The sequence below is a fragment of the Citrus sinensis genome, chromosome 3, assembly GCF_022201045.2.
Source record: "Citrus sinensis cultivar Valencia sweet orange chromosome 3, DVS_A1.0, whole genome shotgun sequence".
NCBI lineage: Eukaryota > Viridiplantae > Streptophyta > Magnoliopsida > Sapindales > Rutaceae > Citrus > Citrus sinensis.
The window spans coordinates 24,822,730-24,849,999 of NC_068558.1; the positions used below are offsets into that span (position 1 = coordinate 24,822,730).

The 27,270-nt window shown below is 35.5% G+C and overlaps 3 protein-coding genes and 2 long non-coding RNA genes across 5 annotated transcripts; 2 read left to right on the plus strand and 3 right to left on the minus strand.

Moving 5' to 3' along the window:
* Positions 1 to 14,250: 14,250 nt before the first annotated feature.
* On the minus strand, positions 14,251 to 15,519 carry LOC127900669 (protein FAR1-RELATED SEQUENCE 7-like). Its single transcript, XM_052435858.1, has one exon. The coding sequence runs from the start codon at positions 15,517 to 15,519 to the stop codon at positions 14,251 to 14,253; it is 1,269 nt and encodes a 422-aa protein (XP_052291818.1).
* Positions 15,520 to 18,369: 2,850 nt separating this feature from the next.
* LOC127900670 (uncharacterized) lies at positions 18,370 to 19,499 on the minus strand. The gene is made up of 4 exons (XM_052435859.1): positions 19,256 to 19,499; positions 19,139 to 19,203; positions 18,959 to 19,087; positions 18,370 to 18,591 (listed from the first exon to the last, which is right to left on the minus strand). The coding sequence occupies exons 1-4, from the start codon at positions 19,497 to 19,499 to the stop codon at positions 18,370 to 18,372; spliced, it is 660 nt and encodes a 219-aa protein (XP_052291819.1).
* Positions 19,500 to 22,987: 3,488 nt separating this feature from the next.
* Positions 22,988 to 25,840, plus strand: LOC127901524 (caffeic acid 3-O-methyltransferase 1-like). Its single transcript, XM_052439044.1, has 4 exons — positions 22,988 to 23,402; positions 24,371 to 24,681; positions 25,101 to 25,165; positions 25,246 to 25,840. The coding sequence occupies exons 1-4, from the start codon at positions 23,017 to 23,019 to the stop codon at positions 25,540 to 25,542; spliced, it is 1,059 nt and encodes a 352-aa protein (XP_052295004.1). The 5' UTR covers positions 22,988 to 23,016; the 3' UTR covers positions 25,543 to 25,840.
* A 435-nt stretch (positions 25,841 to 26,275) lies between these two features.
* LOC102621488 (uncharacterized) lies at positions 26,276 to 26,589 on the minus strand. The gene is made up of 2 exons (XR_370616.4): positions 26,456 to 26,589; positions 26,276 to 26,354 (listed from the first exon to the last, which is right to left on the minus strand). It is a non-coding gene; the product is annotated as an uncharacterized LOC102621488 (long non-coding RNA).
* LOC112498262 (uncharacterized) lies at positions 26,556 to 27,203 on the plus strand. Its single transcript, XR_003065380.2, has 2 exons — positions 26,556 to 26,704; positions 26,953 to 27,203. It is a non-coding gene; the product is annotated as an uncharacterized LOC112498262 (long non-coding RNA).
* Positions 27,204 to 27,270: the final 67 nt, after the last annotated feature.

Here is a 27,270-nt window from a genome sequence, read left to right on the forward strand (position 1 = left end):
GTACCGAGCAATAGTTGCACCATAGTTTTGCCCATCAACTTGGCATAGGTTTTGCATTATTTATTGTGTAGGGACGATATAGATGTGCAAGACTATTTCTAGCTTAAAATCAACGTGCAGGGGAGATAAAATAGGTATACAATCGGTGGGTGAAGCGAAGAAATAAGGATCACATTAAAATGTTAAATATCATTCCCAATCAACATTAAATTTATGGTTGTCATATTGTGATATTGAAGTTCATGGACCCAATTTATACTCAAATTAAAATTAGCTCAAGAGTCGAGGGTAACATGGTTATTGTCAGCCAACTTGGGATATTTTCCTCAACAATCCCAGTAATGAGCAAGCTAGCAGGTGCAGAAGCTGAAAACCTTAGCTGCAGGGATGCGTGTGTATGGAAAACAATTAAGATAAATTTTATTGTATTATACAATTTGTTGATGTAATGAAAGACTCTATGCCATTTTTAATAAGTTTATTCATCATATGTGAAGGTATCCAAATCAATAAGACTTATAAACACACCCAAAAAAGATAAGTTGTAATAAAATTATAATAGACATGTAGAAATTTAAAGGTGCAGTGCATGATTAGAGTACTTATAGTAAAAGTTAGGATAGAGAGAGCTATATATATACTCACTTTGTTAAAATGAAAATATTACTATCAAACAAAAAAATATTTTCGTACTTTTAAATTTTTATTATGATTTAGCAAAATATTTTCGTATTAGAAAAAAATTTAATTTCTTATAGAGGTCATGACCCATATTACATGATAAGTTAGTGTCATCTCACTCGCACATAAATGCCGTTCTAATATTACATTGAAGCTCATGAATTTAATTTATAATAAAACACCAACTCAATAATTACAATTTTTTGAATAAATTGTTGTGTGAATAAAACAAAACAAATCAAAACAAAAAAGATAAATAACTGTTAGCCATTTCTGGATTGTAATTATCTTCGCATGTCAATGCGGTCCAGTTACGTTGCCTCTAGGAATGGCAAAATGTCGGGTCGGGCTCGGGCTCGGGCTTGGCCAATCCCTATCCGACCCGATCAAAAGAAATTTGAAACCCAACCCTAAAAAAGCTCGAATACTATTTAGTTAGGATCGGGCCAAACCCGACCCGAATCGGGCCAACATCGGGTCGGGCCCAACCCGACCCTACCGAAATAGTTAACCTCACAATTCAATTCTCATTTCCCCACCACCAATTCAATCAATTCGGCAATTACTCAACTATTTCAAACACAATTCAATGCCGCTTTCCACAATCATTTCAACAAATTCCACAACTATTTCAACCCCACACACAAATCAATTCCAAAATCCAACATGAAAAACACACAATCCAATTAAATTAAAAACACACAATGTAATTCCACAACCATTTTACCCATACACAATTCAATTCAACAACCCAACATAAAAAATAAAAAATTCATGTCTTATATAAATAAAAACACAATGCAATTAAATTAAAAACACACAATGTAATTCCACAATCATTTTAGTCATACACAATTCAATTCAACAACCCAACATAAAAAAAAAAACTCATGTCTTATACAAATAAAAACACAATGCAATTAAATTAAAAACACACAATGTGTGATGTTGTGAGGATGTGTTGTGTGTGTGTGTTAACTTGTCTCAATTTTTTTTTTAAAAAATAGGGTCGGGTCTGTTGACATAAATTATTCCTTATTGATTTTGATGATAACAAACATGATTAAGATTGATTAATTGTTTTAAAAGCTCAACATAATTTTCATCTATTTTGACAAGTTTCATAAAGTATTTTTATAAAGATTTGGAGACAAAACAGTCATCTTGCAAAATAGTTCACTGCAGCAGTTTTTGTGGAAAACGGCGATCCGACATCTGTAGTAAACGGCTCGCCGATTTCAAGCAGAAATGGAGATTAGCCTCTGGACGAAAACGGCACACCGACATTTGTGATAAACGGCTCGCCGATATCAACCAGTAGCCTCTGGACCTAAACGGCGATCCGATATGTTGATAAAACGGCTCGCCGATATCAACCAGAACTGAAGGGTAGTCTCTGGACATTAACGGCGAACCGACATGTGTGATAAACGGCTCGCCGATATCAACCAGTAGCCTCTGGACCTAAACGGCGATCCGACATCTAGATAACGGCGATCCGACAATTTGAAAAATCAGCCCAACGGTCATATTGACCAGTCAAACGGCGATCCGACATCTAGCTAACGGTGATCCGACAGTGTGCAGAAAGTCAATAACGGCTAGTTTTCAGCTGCATCTATAAATAAGCTCATTCAAATTCAAACAAAGATTGATCACAACACGACCATTGAGCAAATATTTGAGAATACAATCTTCATAGAGCTTAAAACACATTCTCTCTTCATCTATTCACAAATTGGGCATTGATTTGTAATCTTAAATATTGTGTGAGAGAAAAACAATTTGTAATCTTTTACTTTGAGTAATTGTAAGTGTTGGGATACACTTGGGTTAAGAGATTGGGGATAATCTCTTGTTGTAAAGGTCCATTGACACCTTGGAAGTCAAGTGTAAGCATTTGAAGCCTTGGAGGCTTGCTTAGTGGAATCCTCAAGCCCGGAAAGCTTGGAGGCGTGGACGTAGGCGAGGTTGGCCGAACCACGTAAAAATCTCGGTGTTCGAATCCCTCTTCCCTTATCTTTTTAAATTGTGATCATCTTAATTGTTATTGCTTTGAATTTGATTTATAATTGCATTAAGATTTTCTTTAATAAATTGAATAATTTTTTAGAATCCCAATTCACCCCCCCCCCCTCTTGGGTTGCATACTTGTATTTCAATTGGTATCAGAGCCTTGTTCTCTTGTTAAGACTTAATCGTCTAGAGTAAAAGATCCATGGCAACCCTAAATGACTCAACCTTTAGAGAAGGGCAATCCACAACTAGACCACCATTTTTTGATGGTAATGATTATGCTTATTGGAAAACTAGAATGAGAATCTATTTGCAAGCCTTAGATTATGAAATTTGGGAAGTTGTTTGTGATGGTCCATTCATGCCTATGTTCAAAGATGAAATAGGAGATGATATTCCTAAACCATCGAGTCAATGGAGTGAGTTAGAAAAGAGAAAGATGTCTCTAAACTCCAAGGCTATGAATGCTTTGTTTTGTGCCCTTGATAAGAAAGAATTCCATAGAGTATCTAGTTGTGAAAGTGCACAAGAGATATGGCACAAACTTGAAGTTGTCTATGAAGGGACAAATCAAGTGAAAGAGTCTAAAATCAGTAGATACACTCGCCAATATGAGTTGTTCCAAATGGAACAAAATGAAAATGTGTATTCTATGTACACTAGATTCACGGACATAGTGAACACCCTAGGTGCCTTAGGGAAAACCTTCTCAAATAGTGAGAAAGTTAAGAAAATCATTAGGTCACTTCCAAAAGAATGGAGACCTAAAAGAACCGCTATTGAAGAGGCCAAAGATTTAAATACTTTACCTCTTGATGATTTAATTGGTTCTCTTATTTCGTATGAAGAGGATTTAGCTGCAGAAAAAGGACATGAGGAGAAGAAGAAAAGCATTGCTCTCAAAGCTTCAAAATATGAGAGTGATGAGGAGAGTGAACCGGATGATGAAGAACTAGCCATGCTAGCAAGGAGGTTCAGAAAATTCTTCAAGAAAACCGGAGAGCGAAGAAATTTCAGAAACTTCAAGAACTATAGGGAGAAGAAGGAGGCAATCACTTGCTATGAATGCAAGAAGCCTGGACATATAAGATCGGAGTGCCCACTCATCAACAAACTCAAGAAGAAAGCAATGGTTGCAACTTGGGATGATAGTGAGGAAGAATCAAATGATGAAGAAGGATCGCAAGAAGTATCAAACCTAGCACTCATGGCTATAGGAGGGGATGATGATCTCAATGAGGGCTTGAAGAAGAAGAAGAATAAATGGTACTTGGACAGCGGTTGTTCAAGGCACATGACCGGAAACTATGCATGGTTCTCAAGCTTTACCAAAATTGAAAATGGTGGAGACGTATCCTTTGGAGACAACTCAAAAGGAAAAATCCTTGGAATTGGAAATGTTGGTAAAGTTTCTTCAACTCTAATTGAGAATGTATGTTTGGTTGAAAACTTGAAACACAACTTAATTAGCATTAGTCAATTATGTGACAAAGGTTATAAAGTTATCTTTGATAAATTTAGTTGTGTTATTGAGAACTCATGTGATGGCAAAACCTTATTTGTTGGAAATAGATGTGGTAATGTTTATATCATTGACATAGAATGTGCATCTACTCTTGATAAATGTTTTTCGGCATTGCATGATGATTGTTGGTTATGGCATAGAAGGTTAGGACATGCAAGTATGGATTTGATTTCAAAAATTTTGAAAGATAATTTAGTTAAAGGTCTTCCGAAAATTGGTTTTCAAAAGGATAAGATTTGTGAAGCTTGTCAATTTGGAAAACAAATTAAAACTTCTTTCAAGAATAAAAACCATATTTCTACTTCAAAACCACTTGAACTTCTTCACATAGATCTTTTTGGGCCATCTAGATATGCAAGTCTAAATGGCAAATATTATGCATTTGTGATAGTGGATGATTATTCTAGATATACATGGGTATTATTCTTAGCCAATAAGGATGATGCTCTTGATGCTTTTAAAGTGCTTTGTAAGAAATTACAAAATGAAAAAGGGCATGGTATTGTATGCATTAGGAGTGATCATGGAGGAGAATTTGAAAATCATGCATTTGAGAGTTTTTGCAATAATCTAGGCATTGAGCATCAATTTTCATCACCTAGAACTCCACAACAAAATGGAGTTGTTGAGAGAAAGAATAGGTCTATTTAAGAAATGGCTAGGACCATGTTAAATGAAAATGCATTACCAAAATATTTTTGGGCCGAAGCCGTCAACACCGCTTGTTATGTTTTAAATCGGGTGTTGATTAGATCTAATCTTAACAAAACTCCTTATGAGCTTTGGAAAGATAGAAAACCCAACATTGGATATTTTAAAGTTTTTGGATGCAAATGTTTTGTTTTGAACACAAAAGACAATCTTGGTAAATTTGATCCAAAATCAGATGTTGGTATTTTTCTTGGTTATTCAAATTCTAGTAAAGCTTATAGAGTCTATAACAAAAGAACCTTAGTTGTGGAAGAATCTATGCATGTGACATTTGATGAGTCTAACCCCTCCTCTACGGAGAAAGTCGTTGTTGATGATGATGCAGGAGAAGAAGAATAAGAAGAAGAAGCATCAAATGACAAACAAGAGGATGCACCACATGAAATTCAAGAGGAACATCATGAAGAACTAAATGCAGAGCAAAATAAAGGTACTTCTCAAACACTCCCCAAGGAGTGGAGGTATGTCTCTTCTCACCCTAAAGATGTAATTTTAGGAGATCCCTCACGAGGTATTACAACTAGATCATCACTTAGAAATACTTGTGAGCATAATGCATTCATCTCTCAAATTGAACCAAAATCCTTTGAGGATGCAGAAAATGATGAATCTTGGATTATGGCAATGCAAGAGGAGTTAAATCAATTTGAAAGAAACAATGTGTGGGAATTAGTTCCTAAACCTGAATATCAATCTGTAATAGGTACTAAATGGGTGTTTAGGAATAAGATGGATGAATCCGGTGTGGTTGTAAGAAATAAAGCTAGATTAGTGGCTCAAGGCTACAACCAAGAAGAAGGAATTGATTTTGATGAAACCTTTGCTCCTGTAGCAAGGTTAGAATCCATTAGGATGTTATTAGCATATGCATGTCATAAAGATTTTATTTTATTTCAAATGGATGTGAAAAGTGCTTTCCTAAATGGGCATATTATGGAAGAAGTGTATGTAAAACAACCCCCTGGTTTTGAAAATGAAAAATTTCCAAATCATGTTTATAAGTTGCTTAAAGCTTTGTATGGTTTAAAACAAGCACCTAGAGCATGGTATGATAGACTTAAGAATTTTCTGTTGGAAAATGACTTTTCAATGGGTAAAGCGGATACTACTCTATTTGTTAAGCATAAGAACCAAGACATACTTATTGTTCAAATTTATGTTGATGATATTATTTTTGGTTCTACTAATGAGTTGTTGTGTAAAGAATTTTCATCGTGTATGAGCAAAGAATTTGAGATGAGTATGATGGGAGAGTTGAAGTACTTCCTTGGACTTCAAATCAAACAAAACGAGGAAGGAATCTTCATAAATCAAGCCAAGTACGTAAAAGATCTACTCAAACGATTCGGCATTGATGACTCAAAGACCAAAAATACACCAATGAGCACAACAACCAAGCTGGACAAAGATGAAAAAGGTAAAGAAGTGGACATCAAAATGTATCGAGGTATGATCGGATCCCTACTTTATTTGACTGCAAGTAGACCCGATATCATGTTTAGTGTATGTTTGTGTGCAAGATTTCAGTCATGTCCCAAGGAATCTCATTTGCTCGCTGTTAAAAGAATTTTCCGTTATTTGAGTGGAACCATAGATATTGGCCTTTGGTATCCTAGGGGAACTCATATAGATTTAACATGTTTTTCGGATGCGGATTTTGCTGGTTATAAAGTGGATAGGAAGAGCACTAGTGGAACTTGCTATATTCTAGGACACTCTCTTGTTTCATGGTTTAGCAAGAAACAAAATTCTGTCGCACTTTCAACTACCGAGGCTGAATATATAGCTGCCAGAAGTTGTTGTGCACAAGCTCTTTGGATGAAACAAACACTTAGAGATTATGGCATTAATCTTGAACAAATTCCTATTAAGTGTGATAATACTAGTGCTATTAATCTTTCAAAGAATCCCATTCAACACTCTCGAACCAAGCATATAGAAATAAGACATCATTTCTTGAGAGATCATGTTCAAAAGAGAGACATTGCACTAGAGTTTATTTCTACGGAAAAACAACTTGCCGATATTTTTACAAAACCTCTTTGCGAAGAACAATTTTCCAAAATTCGGCATGAACTTGGGATGATGAAATTTTCACATTAACATCTTCATTCATGCTATTGAGTCTATTATTATTGATTGATCTATGACTTGATGCTTTAATTTCTATGGAATGCTCAATCGTAATATGCATGTAATGTGTATGTATATTTGAAAATGTATGATTGCAATACATATATATATATTCATGAATTATGCATTGAAATGGCACTCAAATCATTTTGGATCAATAAAATGATCTTGAAATGTATTAATAAGTAGCCAAATATCAAAATACATGTGCGAAATCATAGGTTGTAGAAAACGGATCGCCGTTATTTAAATAAACGGCTAACCGTTTTGGGCAGAAACAATGGAACGCTTTCTGGAAGCTATCGGTTCGCCGATATCTGTCTATCGGCTCGCCGTCCTGTTACATTTTTCTTGTGTGGACTCTCTGGACCCTATCGGCTCGCCGTTATTGATATAAACGGCTCGCCGTTTTTATGAATTTGTTTTGAGGACTCTCTGGACTCTGTCGGCTCGCCGTTTTCTTTATAACGGCTCGCCGTTATCACGCGTTAATTGAACAGTCCTTCGTCTTCCTCCTCATTTCGGCTTCTCTTTCTCTCTCTCTCTCACTTCAACCCGCGACTACACCAGTTCTCTCCTCTCAAATCCATCACTTTTCTTGTCATTTTTTTCACCAAATTGAAGCATTACAAACCATTTCTATCATCTCTAACACCTTTTAACCGATTCAAATTCCTTTTTTTTTTCTTCAAATTTTGAAAAATCTCATCTTGAAACCCTAGAACCAGCCGACTCTCATTCGTTCACTTTGACCCAAATTTCTTCGTCTTTCCAACCACATTTTCACCCACAAATCACTATCTCATCTCTAAAACTTCATTTTCACAATTTTTCTCATCCATGGCGGAACGACCTCCAAGGCGTGTTCGAACCAAGCACACTGCTTCACGCCGTTCCAGTCCACCCAGGTCTCCTCCTCAAGACTTCGAAAGTCTTCATTTTCCCGATGCTACCTCTGCTCAGCGATTCCGTGAGAAGTTTATGGGTAAACCCGTAACTCCCTCTTTTTCTCTTAACATTTCGGAGTTCTCGGATATTTCTGTTTGTGGTCACTCAATTACTCAAATGCTTAGTCATTGGAATCAAGCTTTAAGTGTTGATGAACCTATTTATGAAAATCTTGTTCGAGTCTTTTATTCAAACATAGATTTCTCCTCTTCTAGTCGTGACGAGCTTCATACATTTGTAGGAGGTATTCGTATTGAGCTTGATGAACCCGAATTATGTAGTATTCTAGGAATCGCTTATGGAGGATTAGATCTGTACACCTCTAGGAAAGAACTAGAGTTCAGTAATTTTCGTCATGTGGATGGTGTACGGAACATTTGTCGTCGTCGGGATCTTTCCGATGACATCTGCTCTTTGTCCTTTAGGTCTCAACTCCTCCCTTTTCAGATTCGAATACTTCACATTATTCTCCAACACATGGTCACTCCTAGACAGGGGCACACTGATGAGGTCACTAGGCTTGATATTGGTCTTTTAGACTCTCTCATCCGTAGACGCCATGTGAGCCTATCCTACACTATTATGTGTCATATGCTGTCCACTCCTAAAGTCTCCAACCGATCCCTTCCTTATGGCAGCATCATCACTAGGATCCTAAACCACTTTCATGTTCCTATCGTCGAGCCTGTTTTTCTCGAAACTCGTAAGCTCGGTCGAGACATTATTTCTGCCATTGGTTTCTTTAAGAAGCGTGGGAAATGGGAAAAGACCACATCCTCCAAAAACGAAGCCACACTGATTGCACCCGAGGATGATCGCATGCTGAATGATGTCTACTCCGAGGATGAGCTGCCTGATTTCCGTCTTGGGGCTAGACCGCGTGTTCCTCGCCGAGCAGCAGCACCAGCAGCTCCTGTTTCACCAGCAGCAGATGCATCTCAGGATGACGAGCCTACCGAGACTGCCGTCCCTCCTGCGGCATCAGCTGTTCCTGAGGATCGCTTCCAGCAGCTTCTCGACCGAGTAGATGCCCTGTCCCAGCAGCAGCAGCAGCAGCTTCGATCTGATTTTGCAACCTTTCGGGAGCAAATTTCTGATCAGCAGATGGAGTTAATTGTAGGACAGCGTCGCATTCTCGGCCACCTTGGATATGACCCCGGCAGTTCGTCTTCACAGCCTCCATCTTAGTTTTCTCTGTCCCTATGATATTCGCACAGACATTTCTCATTTCATGTTATTTGCCTTATGCATATGATGTTATTTATTTTGTGTTTATGCTTCTGATATCTCATGTTGGACATGTGCTCTTGATTTATGCTCAAGTTGTTTTTGGTATTATATTGATTATATTGCTCTTTCTGGAAGTGTGAATTTGTTGGTATGGAGGTTGGTTGATATGGTGGTATATTTATATGGAAGTGTTTCTCTTTTTAAACTTTGTGTGTTGTTGAGGAAATGCTCATATTTCAGGGGAGACTCTGCCCAAATTTCTCCAAACATAAGTCATTCATCGCGTCTCTTTCTTTTTTATGATGAAGGGGGAGAGAAATTGGCAATTGGCAAAATGCGAAATTGGTTTTGGCAAAATAGTATTGGCATGCATGAGTTTACTGGCATAAATTTCGTGTTTAAAATTTTGAGATTAACAGTTGAATATTTTTTTTAAGGGAGTTAACAAGTCTTTCAAAATTTCACTTAGGGGGAGCACATATTTAGGGGGAGCAAAATTGCACAAATATTTTCTTGAAAAGTTTGTCATCATCAAAAAGGGGGAGATTGTTGACATAAATTATTCCTTATTGATTTTGATGATAACAAACATGATTAAGATTGATTAATTGTTTTAAAAGCTCAACATAATTTTCATCTATTTTGACAAGTTTCATAAAGTATTTTTATAAAGATTTGGAGACAAAACAGTCATCTTGCAAAATAGTTCACTGCAACAGTTTTTGTGGAAAACGGCGATCCGACATCTGTAGTAAACGGCTCGCCGATTTCAAGCAGAAATGGAGATTAGCCTCTGGACGAAAACGGCACACCGACATTTGTGATAAACGGCTCGCCGATATCAACCAGTAGCCTCTGGACCTAAACGGCGATCCGATATGTTGATAAAACGGCTCGCCGATATCAACCAGAACTGAAGGGTAGTCTCTGGACATTAACGGCGAACCGACATGTGTGATAAACGGCTCGCCGATATCAACCAGTAGCCTCTGGACCTAAACGGCGATCCGACATCTAGATAACGGCGATCCGACAATTTGAAAAATCAGCCCAACGGTCATATTGACCAGTCAAACGGCGATCCGACATCTAGCTAACGGTGATCCGACAGTGTGCAGAAAGTCAATAACGGCTAGTTTTCAGCTGCATCTATAAATAAGCTCATTCAAATTCAAACAAAGATTGATCACAACACGACCATTGAGCAAATATTTGAGAATACAATCTTCATAGAGCTTAAAACACATTCTCTCTTCATCTATTCACAAATTGGGCATTGATTTGTAATCTTAAATATTGTGTGAGAGAAAAACAATTTGTAATCTTTTACTTTGAGTAATTGTAAGTGTTGGGATACACTTGGGTTAAGAGATTGGGGATAATCTCTTGTTGTAAAGGTCCATTGACACCTTGGAAGTCAAGTGTAAGCATTTGAAGCCTTGGAGGCTTGCTTAGTGGAATCCTCAAGCCCGGAAAGCTTGGAGGCGTGGACGTAGGCGAGGTTGGCCGAACCACGTAAAAATCTCGGTGTTCGAATCCCTCTTCCCTTATCTTTTTAAATTGTGATCATCTTAATTGTTATTGCTTTGAATTTGATTTATAATTGCATTAAAATTTTCTTTAATAAATTGAATAATTTTTTAGAATCCCAATTCACCCCCCCCCTCTTGGGTTGCATACTTGTATTTCAGGGTCGGGTCAGTATTAAGCCCGACCCTTATCCTAAATTTGTTCGGGCCTTAAAATTTTGGCCCTAACCCTACCCTAAACTTGAAAAATTCGGTTTAAAGCCCTAAAAATTAGGGTCGGGTCAATCGGACCAAAAATAAGGTCGGACTAAATTGCCACCCCTAGTTGCCTCTGGGGTTTGGTGCCCCATTTTTTATCTTTTTCAAATTCACCGTTGGATGCAACACAAGACTTGCATAATAGCTTAGATGTGATTTTAGGTTATTAACATTAAAGGCCCCTCTTGTTCATACAAAATAAGAAAAATCAAAAGTTTTATAATTATGACATAAAAGTCCATATTATATATATATATATATATATATATATTACACTATTGAACTAGATTTCTAATTAAATGACTTACTCTTACATGTATTAATATCTATTTAAATTAATATATTTACTTATTAATTTAACAAATTAACTAGTTTTTTACATAGTTACATAATTAATGATAAGTATAAATATGATTTTTTTTAATTTAATATAACAGCAACCGATTTCCTCTCACCCATGTGACCAAGGTTCAAACCCCATAATCTTTTTTATTCCAACACAAGAGATTTTACTATCTCAAGTAAATGTAATGTACAAAATATGAAAATAATTTTAATTTGATATTCTATGTAGTTAATTTTTTTTGGTAACATAAGATTTATTTAACATATTATCAATTATTTAATTATGTAGTAAAAATATGTTAATTTACTAACTAATAATAAAGTGTTAGTTTATGAATTTGTAAAATAATTTTCATTTGTTTGAACAATGAGTTTTTATTTTTGGTTGATTTTTTGTCCTTAAATAAAAAGAATAAATTTAATTGCACACTTAAATAAATTAATATTTATTACTCTACCCCAACAGTTTAAATAGTTATTAGCACACGTCCATATGGTTGAGATCTTTCATTAACTTAACTAAGAGAAGGGTAAAAAAATTCTAAACAATTACTCTATTTGAAAATAATTTAAATATTTCCTTAGTTTTCTTTTAATTAAAATAATTTAAATAATTCAAAAAAAATCTTTTAATTAACTGGTGTTTGTGTGTATAAAGAGAATACGTGCTTGAATTCTAAACAAATCATGGCTTCCAGAAGCATTAATGCAATTGAAAATCTTTAGGTGCAGGACTAATGTGTGAAAATTTAAAAATATTTAGTTTTTTTATTTTTATAACCAATAACAGGAATTCATTGTAATTGACCTTAAAAAAGACAAAAGAAAGGGTACCAAACCCATATTGCAACGTAGTTTTGCCCTGTCAATGTATGAACGTCAAAAACAATTTCGAGTAATACTAGGATAGTTAGAGAAAATGACAATGTACAAATTTATTGTCTCATTCTAGGTATGGTTCAATAGACTGGCTAGTTCAATATGCGAGGTGAATTTCATCCCATTGTAATTGCATATTCTAGAGGTAGTTGCGTTTAAAATATTACGGTTCCACGTCCATGTAATTCAAAACTTTGCAGTGGGCCACTTTATGAAAGATTAAAAAAGAAAAAGAAATAAAAGAAAGGATTTTTCCAATTTACTTCTTATAAGAGATTTGGACGTGTACAAAAATTTGTTTCTTATTAATCGATCAGATATGATTCTTACCATATTTGCATCGCAAGTAATTCAATATTGCAATTAACGGATAATGAGTAGGATTTCTTATTGGATACTTACCATCCCCGCCCAGGATGACAGAAATTTCAAAACCTTGATCAAGATTTGTGATCCCATGGCGATAGTATTTGGCCCATAATTTTGAGTATTGAATGTAGGGAAGTTGGAATTCAATATCGAAATTTATCTATTTGATAATCAGGATGACAAATCCAAGGATATTTAATCAAATGTTTTTCAAGCAACTTTATTTGATTGATCACTTGAGTTCAAGTTTTAAAGAAGCAAGAACTAAATTAAAAAATCGATTAGTACTTTGTCCACCTTTTGCTTTTTTATTAAATAATTTTTTTATGAAATTTCAGACACTGCAAAAATCCTAATCATGATCGCATTTCAACAGATAACTTTTCCAATTTTTAGTTATACGTTAGTTTCTATTCAATTAGATATTTGTCAATTAGATATTTGGGAAAACAATTGCACTGGAGAATGAATCATTTTATTTTGTATATATTTGGGTGTTAAATGTTTACATTGGTTATAATTTAAAATAAATAAATGTGACAAGATTAACAAGTGTTTCACAAAATATTTCGGAACACATTTTCTTAAGAAAAAAAATTTAAGTTCTCAGAATTATTATTCGCTTTAGTTGTTTGCCTTATGAAACAATTTTTTTTCCCCTAAAGGCAGACACGATTAATTACTTGATTTTTTTCAATATATTACATTAGATAGTATAATAAAAATACTAATAAATAGATACACTAAAATTGTTTAATGAATTCGAACCAACTATTTTTATAATAAAAATACGAAAATGGTTTGAAAGAAGTAAAACCGAACAAAACCTAGTTTTAGAACCAAACTAAACCGAAATATTTCATTTCGGTTTGGTTTGGTTCATAAATTCGATTTGGTTCAGTGCAATACAATTTCTGAATTTTACAATTTTCACCTGTATTAACTAGTAACAAAATAATAAAAGTCCTAATACGGAATACGGAATAGTCACAAACAATTTACAAACACACATAATTTTAAAATCTATTATAAATTATAAATCCATAATAACTAATAAACAAAACCTAACAAGTCCGCTATGTTGCATCAACATTCGACAAAACACCACCAAACACACATGCAACAACTGCATCTATCATCCATATTAACTACATCAAAATTCAAAGTGAGCCAAGCGCAATAATTAAACTAAATAAAATAAAGTGATATTTCTGAAATTGTATATCAATCCGAACCCACTTTAATACATTCCTTGTATATATTTCGGACGCATGTGTTTTCAATGCTTTGCAGATGTGTTGTAAGAACTAGGGCTGTGTGGTTTGTCTCATACTCATCTTGGACTTCTTTGTGCCGTATGCAATACATTGCACGATGAATTTGTCTAATGAAATCATATAGTTTTAGCTTCTGCTCAACAAAGCGACGCAAGTAAGAATTCAAGCTCTCACACCTTTGTGTGGTTCGCATTCCGGCAAAAAAGGTTCCTTTCAAATAAGCCTCTGCCCATTTTCTACGCTTTGCATACATTTTTTCCACCCAAGGATTTTGTTCCAGTCCCAGATCATAGACAACAGAGAACCAATCTCGATCAAACTCCTCCATGGACATTGGATTCAACATTAACTACCGAAACTTCGACGTGAACTCATTTCTCTTCACATTTGCTTGTGCATTTCGCTCAAGATACCAGCAGCAGAGTTGATGTACACATCTAGACATAACCGTTTTAATCACTTTCAACATAGCTTTATCACCATCTGTTATGACACTTATGGGTTTTTTTTGTTTCATTGCCGATAAGAAAGTCTGTAGGAGCCACACATATAATTCAACAGTTTCGTCAATCAGTATCGCAAATCCAAAAACAATTGTTCTTTTATGATGATTTACACCAACGAATGCGACCAAAGTTTTGTTGTATGCATTTTTCTTGTACGTTGCATCAAAAGCTAAAACATCTACAAATTGTTCACAGTCGTACCGACCAACAGTGTCGGTCCGGAACAAGTTTTGCAGTTGATTTTCCTCATCCAGTGTATACTCGAAGTACACTCCAGCATCATAATCAACCCTTGCAGATAAGTACGCAATGGCAGCCTCTGTGTCGATGTCAATAATTTGTGCACGGTGATCTGGGTCTATTATATTCCGCATGTCCTTACCCATATACCCAACATGATGGAACCCTCCTGCTTGATCAGACTTGTAATTCATGAACTGGCCTACTTTCACCCCAACTTGTGGCAATGCCTTTGTGTGAGCCAAATCAGCTTCGTCGACAAGTCTATGCGAACGAAGAAATTGTGTCTCGTGCGGTTCAACCAACCGATGAGTGTGGTAAAAAATGAATTTAGTTACCACGTACTTCCCTTTCAACTTATCATAGTTCACGCGAAGTTCCGCCTTGCACCCGTTACGAGTAATGCCCCTCGGTTCCCTAATTCTATCTGTTTTCTCCATCCATTTTTTTAGCTTGTATCCTTGCCCTGAGCAAACCCATCGCCGACTTGCTACTTCACCACTTTTGCTGTCACGACGGAGTTCATCTTTTCTCACAGAGAATCCAACCGACTTAGCATAATTTTTATACCATACGTGGGCATCATTCACGGTATCAAAACAGGATCCGACACCCACTTCAATTAGTTCACTTTTTTTAGCCAAATTGTACGTCGTATGACCAGATGATATTGTAGCAGATTTGTCCCCAAAATATTCATTGCTTTCGCTAGTTTGTGGGGGTAATGATGTACTTGCACTTGCACAAATTTCCATCCCATTGTCATATGATGGGTTATCTTCGGCTTCACTTGTTTTTTGTTCCGATGACTGGTTATCATTGAGGTCTAATACCCATGCAAAAATGCTTCCCCCATCTGAAGATGTTGTCATGCTCTCTAGTTATCTTTTCTCAAGATTCTACCATTTCAATACCATCAAAAGGACCTACTTGAAGACTTAGAAAAGTACTGCATGGGTTATGTTTCTTTGACATCCAATGTCTTCATTAAATGATGGGATTTGGTTGGTGCTTAGGTTGGTGGCTATATCCTTTAAACGGCTAGCCTATTACCTATAAAGGCTAGCTGTTTGTGTATGTGTGCTCACTGGAGGGAAAACGGCCAGCCTCTTAAGCTCATACGGCCAGCCTTTATCGATTTGATGCTCACTGGAAGGGAAGAGGCTAGCCGTTTCAGAATGGGTGCTCACTGGAGGGAAAACGGCTAGCCTCTTAAATTTAAGAGGCTAGCCGTTTGAGTATGGGTGCTCACTGGAGGGAAAATGGCTAGCCTCTTAAATTTAAGAGGCTAGCCGTTTTTTATTTTGGAGAGCACCAAAAGCGAAAACGGTTAGCCTGTAAAATTTAGAGGCTAGCCGTTTTGTGTTTTGGTGCTCTCTGGACATTAAACGGCTAGCCTTGAAAAACAAAAGGCTAGCCGGTTTCACTTACTATAGTTTCTAGAACATGAACGGTCACCCTATTATTTTGTAACGGTTAGCCGGGTTCAAAGCATTGAAACTGATCATCTTCATCTTCACAAACTGAATCCTCTCTCGCACGCTCTCAATCGAAATATCCCACATTTACAATCAGTTCATAGCCCATATTCAATCTTAGAAATCATTTCCCACCATTTGCTCTTGCTATCATTAACCGTCGAAACCGAAAACCCCAAGGTTGTAAACCCTAGGTCCAATATTTGAATCTTCGGTAAATGTTTGCTGAAATTGAACCCACATATCCTTTTTAAACATCGTTATATTCCATCTAATCGGTTTATTCCTCTTCAAATCAGTGAAAAATCATAATGTCGACTTCAAGGCCACGTAGAGCGAAATATGATAGCCGATTCCACCACCCAAACGGACACGGAAGGATGGGGGCCTTATAGAACAACCTGATTTCGAATCAAGACACTTCGCAGACAAGCGTTTGGCCACCCGTTTTCGCCAAAGATTCATGACGCGTAAGGTACTTGATACATTCTATATTGTGCCTGATTGGCTTCGTAGCCTTAGTATTAGCAATAGAAATTTGTTGCAATTGTTGAAGGAAGTTGGTTGGAATAATGCCCTTACGATTAATGAGAATGTGTATCCTGACTTGGTGAAAGTTTTTTACTCGAATATGGATACTTCCATGGAGAAAGAGAATCGAGTAATCACCAACGTTAGAGGAGTTTTGATTGAATTTGATGATACTGAATTGAACTCTATCCTACAAACCTCCGAAGACGGGTTAGAAATATATTCTGCTAGGAAAGTTCCTACGATTGATAACTTTGTTCATGTTGATGCCATTAGAAACATTTATAGGCGCATTGATCTTTCTGATAAGGTCTGTACAATCCATTTCTGTGCTCAATGTCTATGCCTTCAATCGCGTATTTTACATCGTATAATTCAGAATATTGTCCTTCCTTGATCAGGCCACTTAGATGATGTTACCCACATGGATGTTGCTTTGATTGATTCTATCCTCAGGCATCGTCCGGTTAGCCTCAGATACACTATTATACGCACCATGCTTTCCATACCTAACTTAATCAGTCATGCTCTTCCATATGGAAATTTCATCACGCAAATCCTTAAATACTTTAGGGTGCCCATAAACGAATCGTCTTGTAAACCCTGTAGGAGTATAGGAGATAAAGTTGTGTGTGCCTTAGGCTTTGAGTGGCCTAATGGAGCATGGGTGAAGTATACTGAAGCTAAGTACACAATGCTTGCTTCGAGTGATGATCGTCCTTTGAATTCTATGGTTCCTACTGATCAGCTGCCTGATTTTTCACTTCCTTTCCGGGGTCAGCGTAGACGTGAGAACCCTCCTACCTGTGAACCTGATCATGATGCTTCTGCATCTACCGTACCACCTGCAAATCCACATGACTCCGGCGAAGTTACTCTTCAACAACTTATGGACGAGGTGAGGACACTTTCTGTACAGTAGACTAGCTTTCCGCATCTTGTTCTAGAGGAGCACCGGCATTTGTCAGAGCAGCATCAGCAGCTCCTTCCCGGACAACGCCTCATGTTCGAGCACTTTGGCATTCCCTAACCGTTTCCACCTCCAGTACCACCATCCCCGCCGCCTCAATAGTTTTAATTTCTTTATGCCATTATGTATGTTTGGATGTTAGTTTTATGTTCGGATGATTGTTTTATATGTTTGGAAATTTTATTTGACAAGTTCTGAAGTTTATTTTATATGTTCAGAAATTTGTTTTATATGTTCAATTGATTGTTTTATATATTCGGATGGTTGTTTAATATGTTCAGAAATTTTATTTGACAAGTTCGGAAGTTTCTTTTATATGTTCGGAAATTTGTTTTCTATGTTTAGATGGTTGTTTTACGTGTTCGGAAGTATGTTTTACATGTTCGGAAATTTGTTTTATATGCCACCATGGCTGCTGCTTATTATAGCAATAGCAACCAGCTGCAGCTGTTGCTGGTTATGCAGCTGCCTGTTGCTGCATAAGCAACAGCTGTTGGCAGCTGGATGCAACAGCTGTTGGCAGCTGGATGCAGCAGCAGCTGCTGGCAGCTAGATGCAGCAGCAGCAGCTGGCAGTTAGATGCAGCAGCAGCTGCTGCTAGTGTTGTTTCTGCAGCTGCAGCATCAGCAGCTGGTGCCTGCAAAAGCAGCAGTTGGTAGCTGCTGCTATTGCTACATAAGCAGCAGCTGCTGGCAGTTGGATACAGCAGCAGCTACTGCAGGTGTTGTTTCTGCAGTTGCTGCCTATCCAGCAGCAGCTGGTGCATGCAAAAGAAGCAGTTGGTAGCTGCTGCTGTTGCAGCGTAAGCAGCAGCTGCTGGCAGTTGGATGCAGCAGCAGCTGCTGGCAGCTAGATGCAGCAACAGCAGCTGTTGGTGTTATTTCTGCAGCTGCTACATAAGCAGCAACAACTGCTGGCATTCCAGCAATAGTTGGTGCCTGCAAAGCAGCAGTTGATAGCTGCTGCTGTTTATGCAGCAACAGCAGCTGGTGCCTGCAAAAACAGCAGCTGGTTGCTGGTTCTGCAACTGCCTGTTGCTGCATAAGCAGCAGCTGCTGGCAGCTGGATGAAGCAGGAGTTGCTGGCAGCTAGATATAGCATCAGCTGCTGCTGGTGTTGTTACTGCAGCTGCTGCTTGCAAAAGTAGCAGCTGGTTGCTGGTTCTGCAACTGCCTGTTGCTGCATAAGCAGCAGCTGCTGGCAGCTGGATGAAGCAGGAGTTGCTGGCAGCTAGATATAGCATCAGCTGCTGCTGGTGTTGTTACTGCAGCTACTGCTTGCAAAAGTAGCAGCTAACAGCTGCTGCTGGTGCCTGCAAAAGCAGCAGCTAACAGCTGTTGCTATTGCTGGTTCTGCAGCTGCCTGTTGCTGCTTATGCAGCAGCTGCTGGCAGTTAGATGCAGCAGCATCTGCTGCTGGTGTTGTTACTGTAGCTGCTAGCATTCCAGCAGCAGCTGGTGCCTACAAAAGCAGCAGTTGGTAGCTGTTTGTTGTTGCTGGTTCTGCAGGCACCTTTTGCTGCATAAGCAGCAGCTGCTGGCAGCTATAAGCAGCAGCATCTACTGCTGGTGTTGTTGCTGCTCATAAGTAGCAACAGCTGCTGCATAAACAGCAACAACTGCTGCATACGCAGCAACAGCTGCGGGCTGCTGGTTATGCAGAAACAACTGCTGGCTGCTTTTGGAGCAGATGCTGCCTGCATAAGCACCAACGGGTGGCTACTGTTGTTGCTGGTTCTGCAGCTAGTGGCTGCTGCTCTTGCTGGTCCAGCTGCAGCTGTAGTTGCTAGCTGCTTATGCCAACAGCAGCAGCAACTAAAATCCCCAAAATAAGCATTACCAGCAAGGCCATTAGTAGCTGCAACTGCTGGCATAATTAATCACGCACATTGATTGCAAACCATTTTTTATGCTATTTAATCGGTTCATCTTGACCTAAAACACAATATTTGTTATTCAGCGGAAGCAAAGGAAACTAAATGAACATTAAATCATTTACTTCGGATATGTGATCATTAACTTGCACTATGGAAATCATACAGTTATTGGACCAATAAACATGAGATCAGCACCATTAACTTGATACCGGGACCATTAAACTTGAAACAGAAGGAACCTGAAACTTAGGGCAATGAACATGAAACATGTGATCATTAACTTGCAACATAAAAAATTATATAATTAATGGACCAATAAACATGAAATTATGACCATTAACGTGATACATAAACTAATAAACTCGAAACCAGTGAAGTTGGAACTTAAGGCAATAAACTTGAAATATGATATCATTAACTTACAACCATAAAAATGATTAAATTAATGAACTTAAAACTTAGGGCAATGAACATGAAACATGTGATCATTAACTTGCAACTTAAAAAATTATATAATTAATGGACCAATAAACATGAAATCATGACCATTAACGTGTTATCTAAACCAATAAACTTGAAACCAGTGAACTTGAAACTTAAGGCAATAAACTTGAAATATGAGATCATTAACTAGCAACCATAAAAATGATTAAATTAATGAATTTGAAACTTAGGGCAATGAACATGAAACATGTGATCATTAACTTGCAACTTAAAAAATTATATAATTAATGGATCAATAAACATGAAATCATGACCATTAACGTGATATCTAAACCAATAAACTTGAAACCAGTGAACTTGAAACTTAAGGCAATAAACTTGAAATATGAGATCATTAACTAGCAACCATAAAAATGATTAAATTAATGAATTTGAAACTTAGGGCAATGAACATGAAACATGTGATCATTAACTTGCAACTTAAAAAATTATATAATTAATGGATCAATAAACATAAAATCATGACCATTAACGTGATATCTAAACCAATAAACTTGAAACCAGTGAACTTGAAACTTAGGGCAATAAATATGAAACATGTGATCATTAACTTGCAACCTAAAAAATTATATAATTAATGGATCAATAAATATGAAATCATGACTATTAACGTGATATCTAAACCAATAAACTTGAAACCAGTGAACTTAAAATTTAAGGCAATAAACCTGAAATATGAGATCATTAACTTGCAACCATAAAAATGATTAAATTAATGAACTTGAAACTTAGGGCAATGAACATGAAATATCGAATCATTAACTTGCAACCTAAAAAATTATATAATTAATAGACCAATAAACATGAAATTATGACCATTAACGTGATAGCAAAATTAATAAACTTGAAATCAGTGAACTTAAAACTTAGGGCAATAAACCTGAAATATGAAATAATGAATATTTTGTTAAACTTGAAACTTTTTTTTATTATTATAAAAATTATTTTTTTGTCTTGTTCTTTAATATTAAAATAATGAATATTTTATTATTACTTTATTTCTTATAATTAAATTTTATTATTTTTATTATTATTTAATTTATTCAAGAAGTGGCGGCCAAACCATTGCTCTGCTTTTTGCCTTTTTGTATTGCTTGCATGTATCACATACATGCATCTACTGTAGCTGCCCCCGAATAAAATGCCTCATTCATCTGGAATCACGATCTTTCAAAGAATAACGTGAATTAAAAGCCTCATTCATCTGGAATCACGATCTTTCAAAGAATAACGTGAATTAAAACGATATGATTCAGGGGTGGGGCCGGCGTCGAAAAATAAATTAAAAAAATTAACTTCTCTGATTTGCAGGCGCTTCATTAGCAGAAAGATTATATATATATATGAACCAGAAAATTAAAAAGAAAAAAAAGGCTTCATAAATGCTTTTGGTTACAACTCTTTGTAAGTTGCCTTGGCAATTGACACCATGTTTGGATGTCAATATTAAGTATTGAGTTGAACTAATTTTAAAATTAAATATTTATTTTATATTTGATAAATTTACTTAAATTGGATTAAGGGAGATTAAATTTGAATTTAATCTTAAAATTATCGGATTAATAATCCTAATTTATATATTTGTTTAGTTGAGATAAAATTAAAGAAAAATTATATGTTAATATTAATTTATCAATTAATTTTTTTATGATTTACTTAAGATTTTTATTTATTATCTATGATCTAATTAAATTGACAATTTTACTTCTAATAACTCTTGAGATTAAATTTTCATTACTTGTATATTTAATAATTTATAAATTAACCATTTAATAACTTATTGCATTATTGATTGTATAAAATTTATTAATCACTAATATCCTATTAAAAATAATCATGAAAATTAAAAATACCATAATTAATTGATTTTATATAAATTTTTTTAAATATTTGATAAAAATTAATTAAATATTTAAATTGTTTTATTTCTTTTTCATTTGTTTACTATATTATGACTACCTAATAACTTATTTACAATATACTTAATTTTCTAATTAATTACTGTTTAAATTCGTTTACTTATTGTTATAAAATTTCATGAATAATTGATGTTCATATTCAAATATCAACTTAAATGTTATTTAATATCATTTAGATATAATTTAACATAGTTCAATCTAGTACTACACCAAACATAAGACAATATAATATAATCCAACTTAATCCAAGTAATCTAATTCAATCTTATCCTAATAATTAATACAATCCAATTTTACATGATAAATGTGGCCTAAAGTCATAAAAATTGATATTTGAAAATTTCGACGAAAGCGGAGTATTCGTTTGCTTTTCTTTATTTTATTTTTTCTTTTGGACAAGAATATTTTCTCTCTCTCTCTCTCTCTCTCTTTTAGTCTCTTTTAATGAAATAAGTGGTCAATATTGAATTTTAAATTTTAATGTTAACAATTAAGCCAGCATGTTTCACTTTATTTATAATTAAGCTGCCTTTTTTCACTAAATTCAGAATACTAAAAAAGACTAGGTGAGAAATACCTCCGATATATTTATAAATGCACACATTCCATAATATTATTGACTTATTGTATAACTGACATAATATCTCCGATATATTTTAGAATTCCTCTTATTTGATAATAGGATGTCATTTGAAATGTTTGATCTATTAAATTACTTCCAATACATTGCTATAAAAAACTATTGAATACATTTTCCAAGAGGTTGGTACTTCAGATTTTTTAAAGTCAGGCAAAATAAAAAAAAAATATGAGATATGTTAGAATAATGCAATATGTCATTTCAATTTGTGCAAATTAAAAAAAGTTTTTATCCCTAGTAATATAATTTTTTTAGAGTTGCCAAGCTTCCATACTTTAATCTTTGAAAAAGTTATAATCATAATTTAATTTCTGTCATTTAGTCTAACTTGCACTATCGAAAAATTCCGGGTCAGATTTTACAACCTAAAATTTTGGACACACAATAACTCTTCACTCCACTATAAATGCATTGTTTCTGAAGGAAAACAGATAAGGAAATTCAAGAAAATATGGCTAATGAAGCGAGAGACGAAAACTTTGCATATGCCTTTGAAGTGGCGTTGGGTTCAGTGCTCCACATGACCATGAAAGCAGTAATTAATCTGGGACTTTTCGAGATCATAGCCAAAGCTGGTCCTGGAGCAAAGCTCTCAGCTTCAGAGATTGCCGCTCAGTTGCCCGCCACGAAGAACAAAGACGCACCCACGATGCTGGACCGGATACTCGGGCTTCTGGCTAGCTATGGCATTGTTGAATGCTCACTTGATGATGTCGATGGTTCTCACAGGCTATACGGTTTGAATGATGTTTCCAAATACTTTGTGCCTAATCAAGATGGTGTCTCATTAGGCCCTGTATTGGCCTTAATTCAGGACAAGGCCTTTCTCGACAGCTGGTTTGTCCACTCAATCATTTTAATCCTCTGAATTTTTCTTTTTTTAAGTTAGGGTAAAACTACATGGGGTTATAATACAATTTCTCTTTCTACGCCTTCAGATCCAATCATGCATTTCTTCCAAGTCTTAAATCATAATCGACTTCATACTCAACTTATTTCTAAATTCAGGTCATCGAAAAAGAAAAACAAACGTGTTCATATAAGTGAGCGATAAAATATAGAAGGTTCACTCTCAAACTTATAAATCATTATTAAATATACTTCTAGTCATATCAATTCAAGAACGGGTAAACTATTGTTGGTGGTGTTTTAATTACTTCCAGCTACAGAGGATATGAGGAAAAATGTTTTCTTTCGGAGGTATTTTTGTCTTTTAATTATAGAGGACATGAGGGTAACATATATGAAAAAGACAAATGTATTTTGTTCTATTAAAAGCATTAATTGAGTAGTTTCTTCAGTTCTGATAGAAATCCTAGAAGAACAAAAATTTCTTAACTTCATCCGTAGAATTTCGCTAAATTAAAAGATTCACTTGGGGTGGTACGATCACTTGCCTGGAGAGAATTAGAAATAAAATCTTTTAGGAAAATAAAAATAAAAACAGAAGGACCTAGCTATATGTAAAAGTACTACAAACTACATATCTCCTAATTTGTGACGTTGCTAAAATTTAGCAACCCACCCGTATGATAATATTACCCTGATTTCCATTTCTTTGCTCGTTTTCGTAAAGATATATGTGACAGTTATGAGTTAAGATATAACATAAAATTTTCTATGGCAATGAATCCTCTACTCATCTTATCTGTTAAGGGATTTTATGAAAGTATGAAACGTATACATCGTCATATATATAATATAGATATATCCCTTTACTATTTTTGTTTTTATCAACCACTAATCATTGTATCTAACAAAGTTAACCCAAACTCAAAATGATGATTGATTAACTGGTCATGTAGGTCCGAACTGAAAGAAACTATTATTGAAGGAGGAGTTCCATTTGACCGAGTCCACGGAACGAACGCTTTCGAGTACCTAGGATTGGACCCCAGGTTCAATGAAGTTTTCAGCACAGCGATGTCCAACCATACCACTTTGGTCCTTCAGAAAATCCTTGAGGCTTACAAGGGTTTCGAGCACATAAAGCAATTGGTTGATGTTGGCGGTTCCCTTGGCAATACCCTTAAAGCAATTACTTCCAAGTATCCCCACATTAAGGGCATCAATTTCGACTTGCCTCACGTTATACAGCATTTCCCTGAGTATCCCGGTATGAACTTTCAATTATCTTTATAATAATGTTAGGGACTTGGTCAAGTGGCTTTTAAGTAGCTTTCTTTAATTAATCATCCCAATATAAATCCTGGAGAAAGTAGGAAGTTAATTAGAAAATTGATTCCAATCTTTTTTTCTTTTTTTTTTGATGTCATTGTTATGAAGAAATATACATTATCATTTAGAAAAAAAGGGTAAAAGCACAAAATGTTGAAACAAGAAAAAACTGACAAAAAACAGCAAAACAGACTCGATTTACCATATTTGCAATTTATTGAAAAAAATCAGGTTTGATTTATTGTTGTTTTTGTCAGAATTTTATCTAAATTTTTTTCCCGAATATCAGTACTCTTATGAATTCTCTGCCCATACCGCTAGATCCTAACAGAGGAAACTAAATTGTATGTAGTACAGGTGTTAAGCATGTAGGGGGTGACATGTTTCAAAGTGTTCCAAATGGCGACGCCATTTTGATCAAGGTAAGTTTCATTTGAATTTAATTTGCAGGTATTAGGTGTTCGATCCCTGAACAAATTTCATAATATTTCAAATTTTGTAGTGGATACTGCACGATTGGAGCGATGAACATTGCTTGAAGTTATTGAAGAATTGCTACAAAAGTATTCCAGAAGATGGAAAGGTAATTGTTGTGGAGTCAGTACTTCCAGAACTGCCTGAGACTAGCACTCATTCAAAAATAAATTCCCTAGCTGATGTGCTGGTGATGACTCAATATCCGGGAGGAAAGGAGCGAACAAAGCATGAATTCACGACCTTGGCTACTGAAGCTGGATTTAGTGGCATCAGATTTGTATGCTTTTTTTACAATTTATGGGTTATGGAGTTCTACAAGTAGCGTGCGTGCGTGCCCATGAATTCTGAAGCAACTTTTTATCATTATCTTTCTGTTAAGAATAAATGCTGAGTCAGCAGTTGAAGTCAGCTGGGGTTTTCAGTATAATGATGAGTCAGCAGTCAAGTTGTTATTTCCCTCCAGACTTAAGAGTTGAATAAAGTTGTTATAGTTAGCTGGAAATGTGCACACGAGTTTGTTGCAGTAGATGTTTCCACACACAGCTATAATTATCAATGTACTCTCAATTCATTAGTAAGACTTACAAATAAGAATCCAGCTTACAAATTTTCTCTTTGAATCAATAAAGTTTCCATTCATTTTCTTATCAAACAAACAGAATCTACAGAGCTCCTTTTCTTTAATTCTTTCGACATGTACGTGCGCACGGTCAAGATATACTTTTTAATTGTGCTTCTATATGTTAACTACCAATAATTGTATTTGCTCAAATAAAAACCCAGATGAAAAGAGAATTTTAATCTTATATAAATAAAGCATTAGACATGCACATGAATATAAAAAATGTACATTGTTACACGTCCTTATATTAAGTTATTATTTTGTTTTGCTGTCAATAATCTATTTACGTTTCAATTATATAGGACATAGTATGGTAAGTGCTGGACTTAGTCTAAGGGTTGTTAGGAGTTGTTGGCCACTTAACACTTTTTCGTGCTGAGAGTTGCTTGGCTTTAGGAATAACCATTGTGTTTTCACAAGCGGTTGCTCGGTCTCTCGAAGAATCATGATTTATTGGGCAATGATATTCGGCCACCACGAGACCATAACGAAGCCAGAAACGCATGCTTCCTCTGCCGTTTCGAAGTTTTAAATTTGAAAATTAAAAATAGATTTTACCATTGAAAAATATTAAAATTAAATCTAAAGAATTTGAAAATTCCAAAATTCTTACCCGTCCCTCTCACTCGCTTGCTCTGTCTCTCTCTCATTCACCTTCCCTCTCACTCACCCGATCTGCCTCTCTCACTCACCCACTTGCGAGCTATTTCTCTCAGGCTGTCACTCACCCACGAAACTTGTTGTCACGCCACGCCCATCGCCGACCAGCCCATCACCGACATCGCTATCACGCCGTTCACGTCGCCGACCAGCCTTAGTTGACAGTGTGCTTGACGATTTTGGACCTTTTTCACCTACCTAGGTAATTAAATTTAGTATGTTGAGGAAAGTTTTGATTTATTGTATTTATATTTTAAAATTATTAGAAATAAGTTATTTGAAATGTAGATTTTGTTTGAATTATATATGATTAATACAATTTATTTTTCATGGTATTACAAAGAAAAGGTTGGGAAGAAATATAAAAAGAAAATTAAGGTAAAATTAAACTACTTAGTTAATTATTCTACAATTAATTTAATTTTAATTTATCTTTATATGGATTTGCAGGATTCAAATGTACAAACATCGTTATCTTCTGAGGTGGATATTGTAGTCCCAACGCAGGAGAGCATTAAGGATCCAGTAAATTTTATGTTCTTTGATGCAATACAATTTATTATTTTAATTTTTAATGGCCACTAAATCTGTCATTATTGTATTTTAAATGGTCACTAAATAATGGTCATTATTTAGGAACCTGTGTTCACATACCAATCACAAGGATGTGAAATTTATCTATCGTTTCCTTTTGATTCTTACATTGTAAGTTATAATCCAGTTTTTATATTTATGCCTAATTAATTTTGCAGTTTTTATATGTGAAAA

Coding starts and splice junctions, on each gene's coding strand:
- LOC127900669 (XM_052435858.1), bottom strand. CDS start 15,519: ATGACAACATCTTCAGATGGGGGAAGCATTTTTGCATGGGTATTAGAC.
- LOC127900670 (XM_052435859.1), bottom strand. CDS start 19,499: ATGCCAGCAGTTGCAGCTACTAATGGCCTTGCTGGTAATGCTTATTTT. Junction 19,204..19,255: donor CAGCCCGCAGCTGTTGCTGC/GTATGCAGCAGT, acceptor ACTTATGAGCAG/CAACAACACCAGCAGTAGAT. Junction 19,088..19,138: donor TGCTGCTTATGCAGCAAAAG/GTGCCTGCAGAA, acceptor CTGCTTTTGTAG/GCACCAGCTGCTGCTGGAAT.
- LOC127901524 (XM_052439044.1), top strand. CDS start 23,017: ATGGCTAATGAAGCGAGAGACGAAAACTTTGCATATGCCTTTGAAGTG. Junction 24,682..25,100: donor GCATTTCCCTGAGTATCCCG/GTATGAACTTTC, acceptor TATGTAGTACAG/GTGTTAAGCATGTAGGGGGT. Junction 25,166..25,245: donor GCGACGCCATTTTGATCAAG/GTAAGTTTCATT, acceptor CAAATTTTGTAG/TGGATACTGCACGATTGGAG.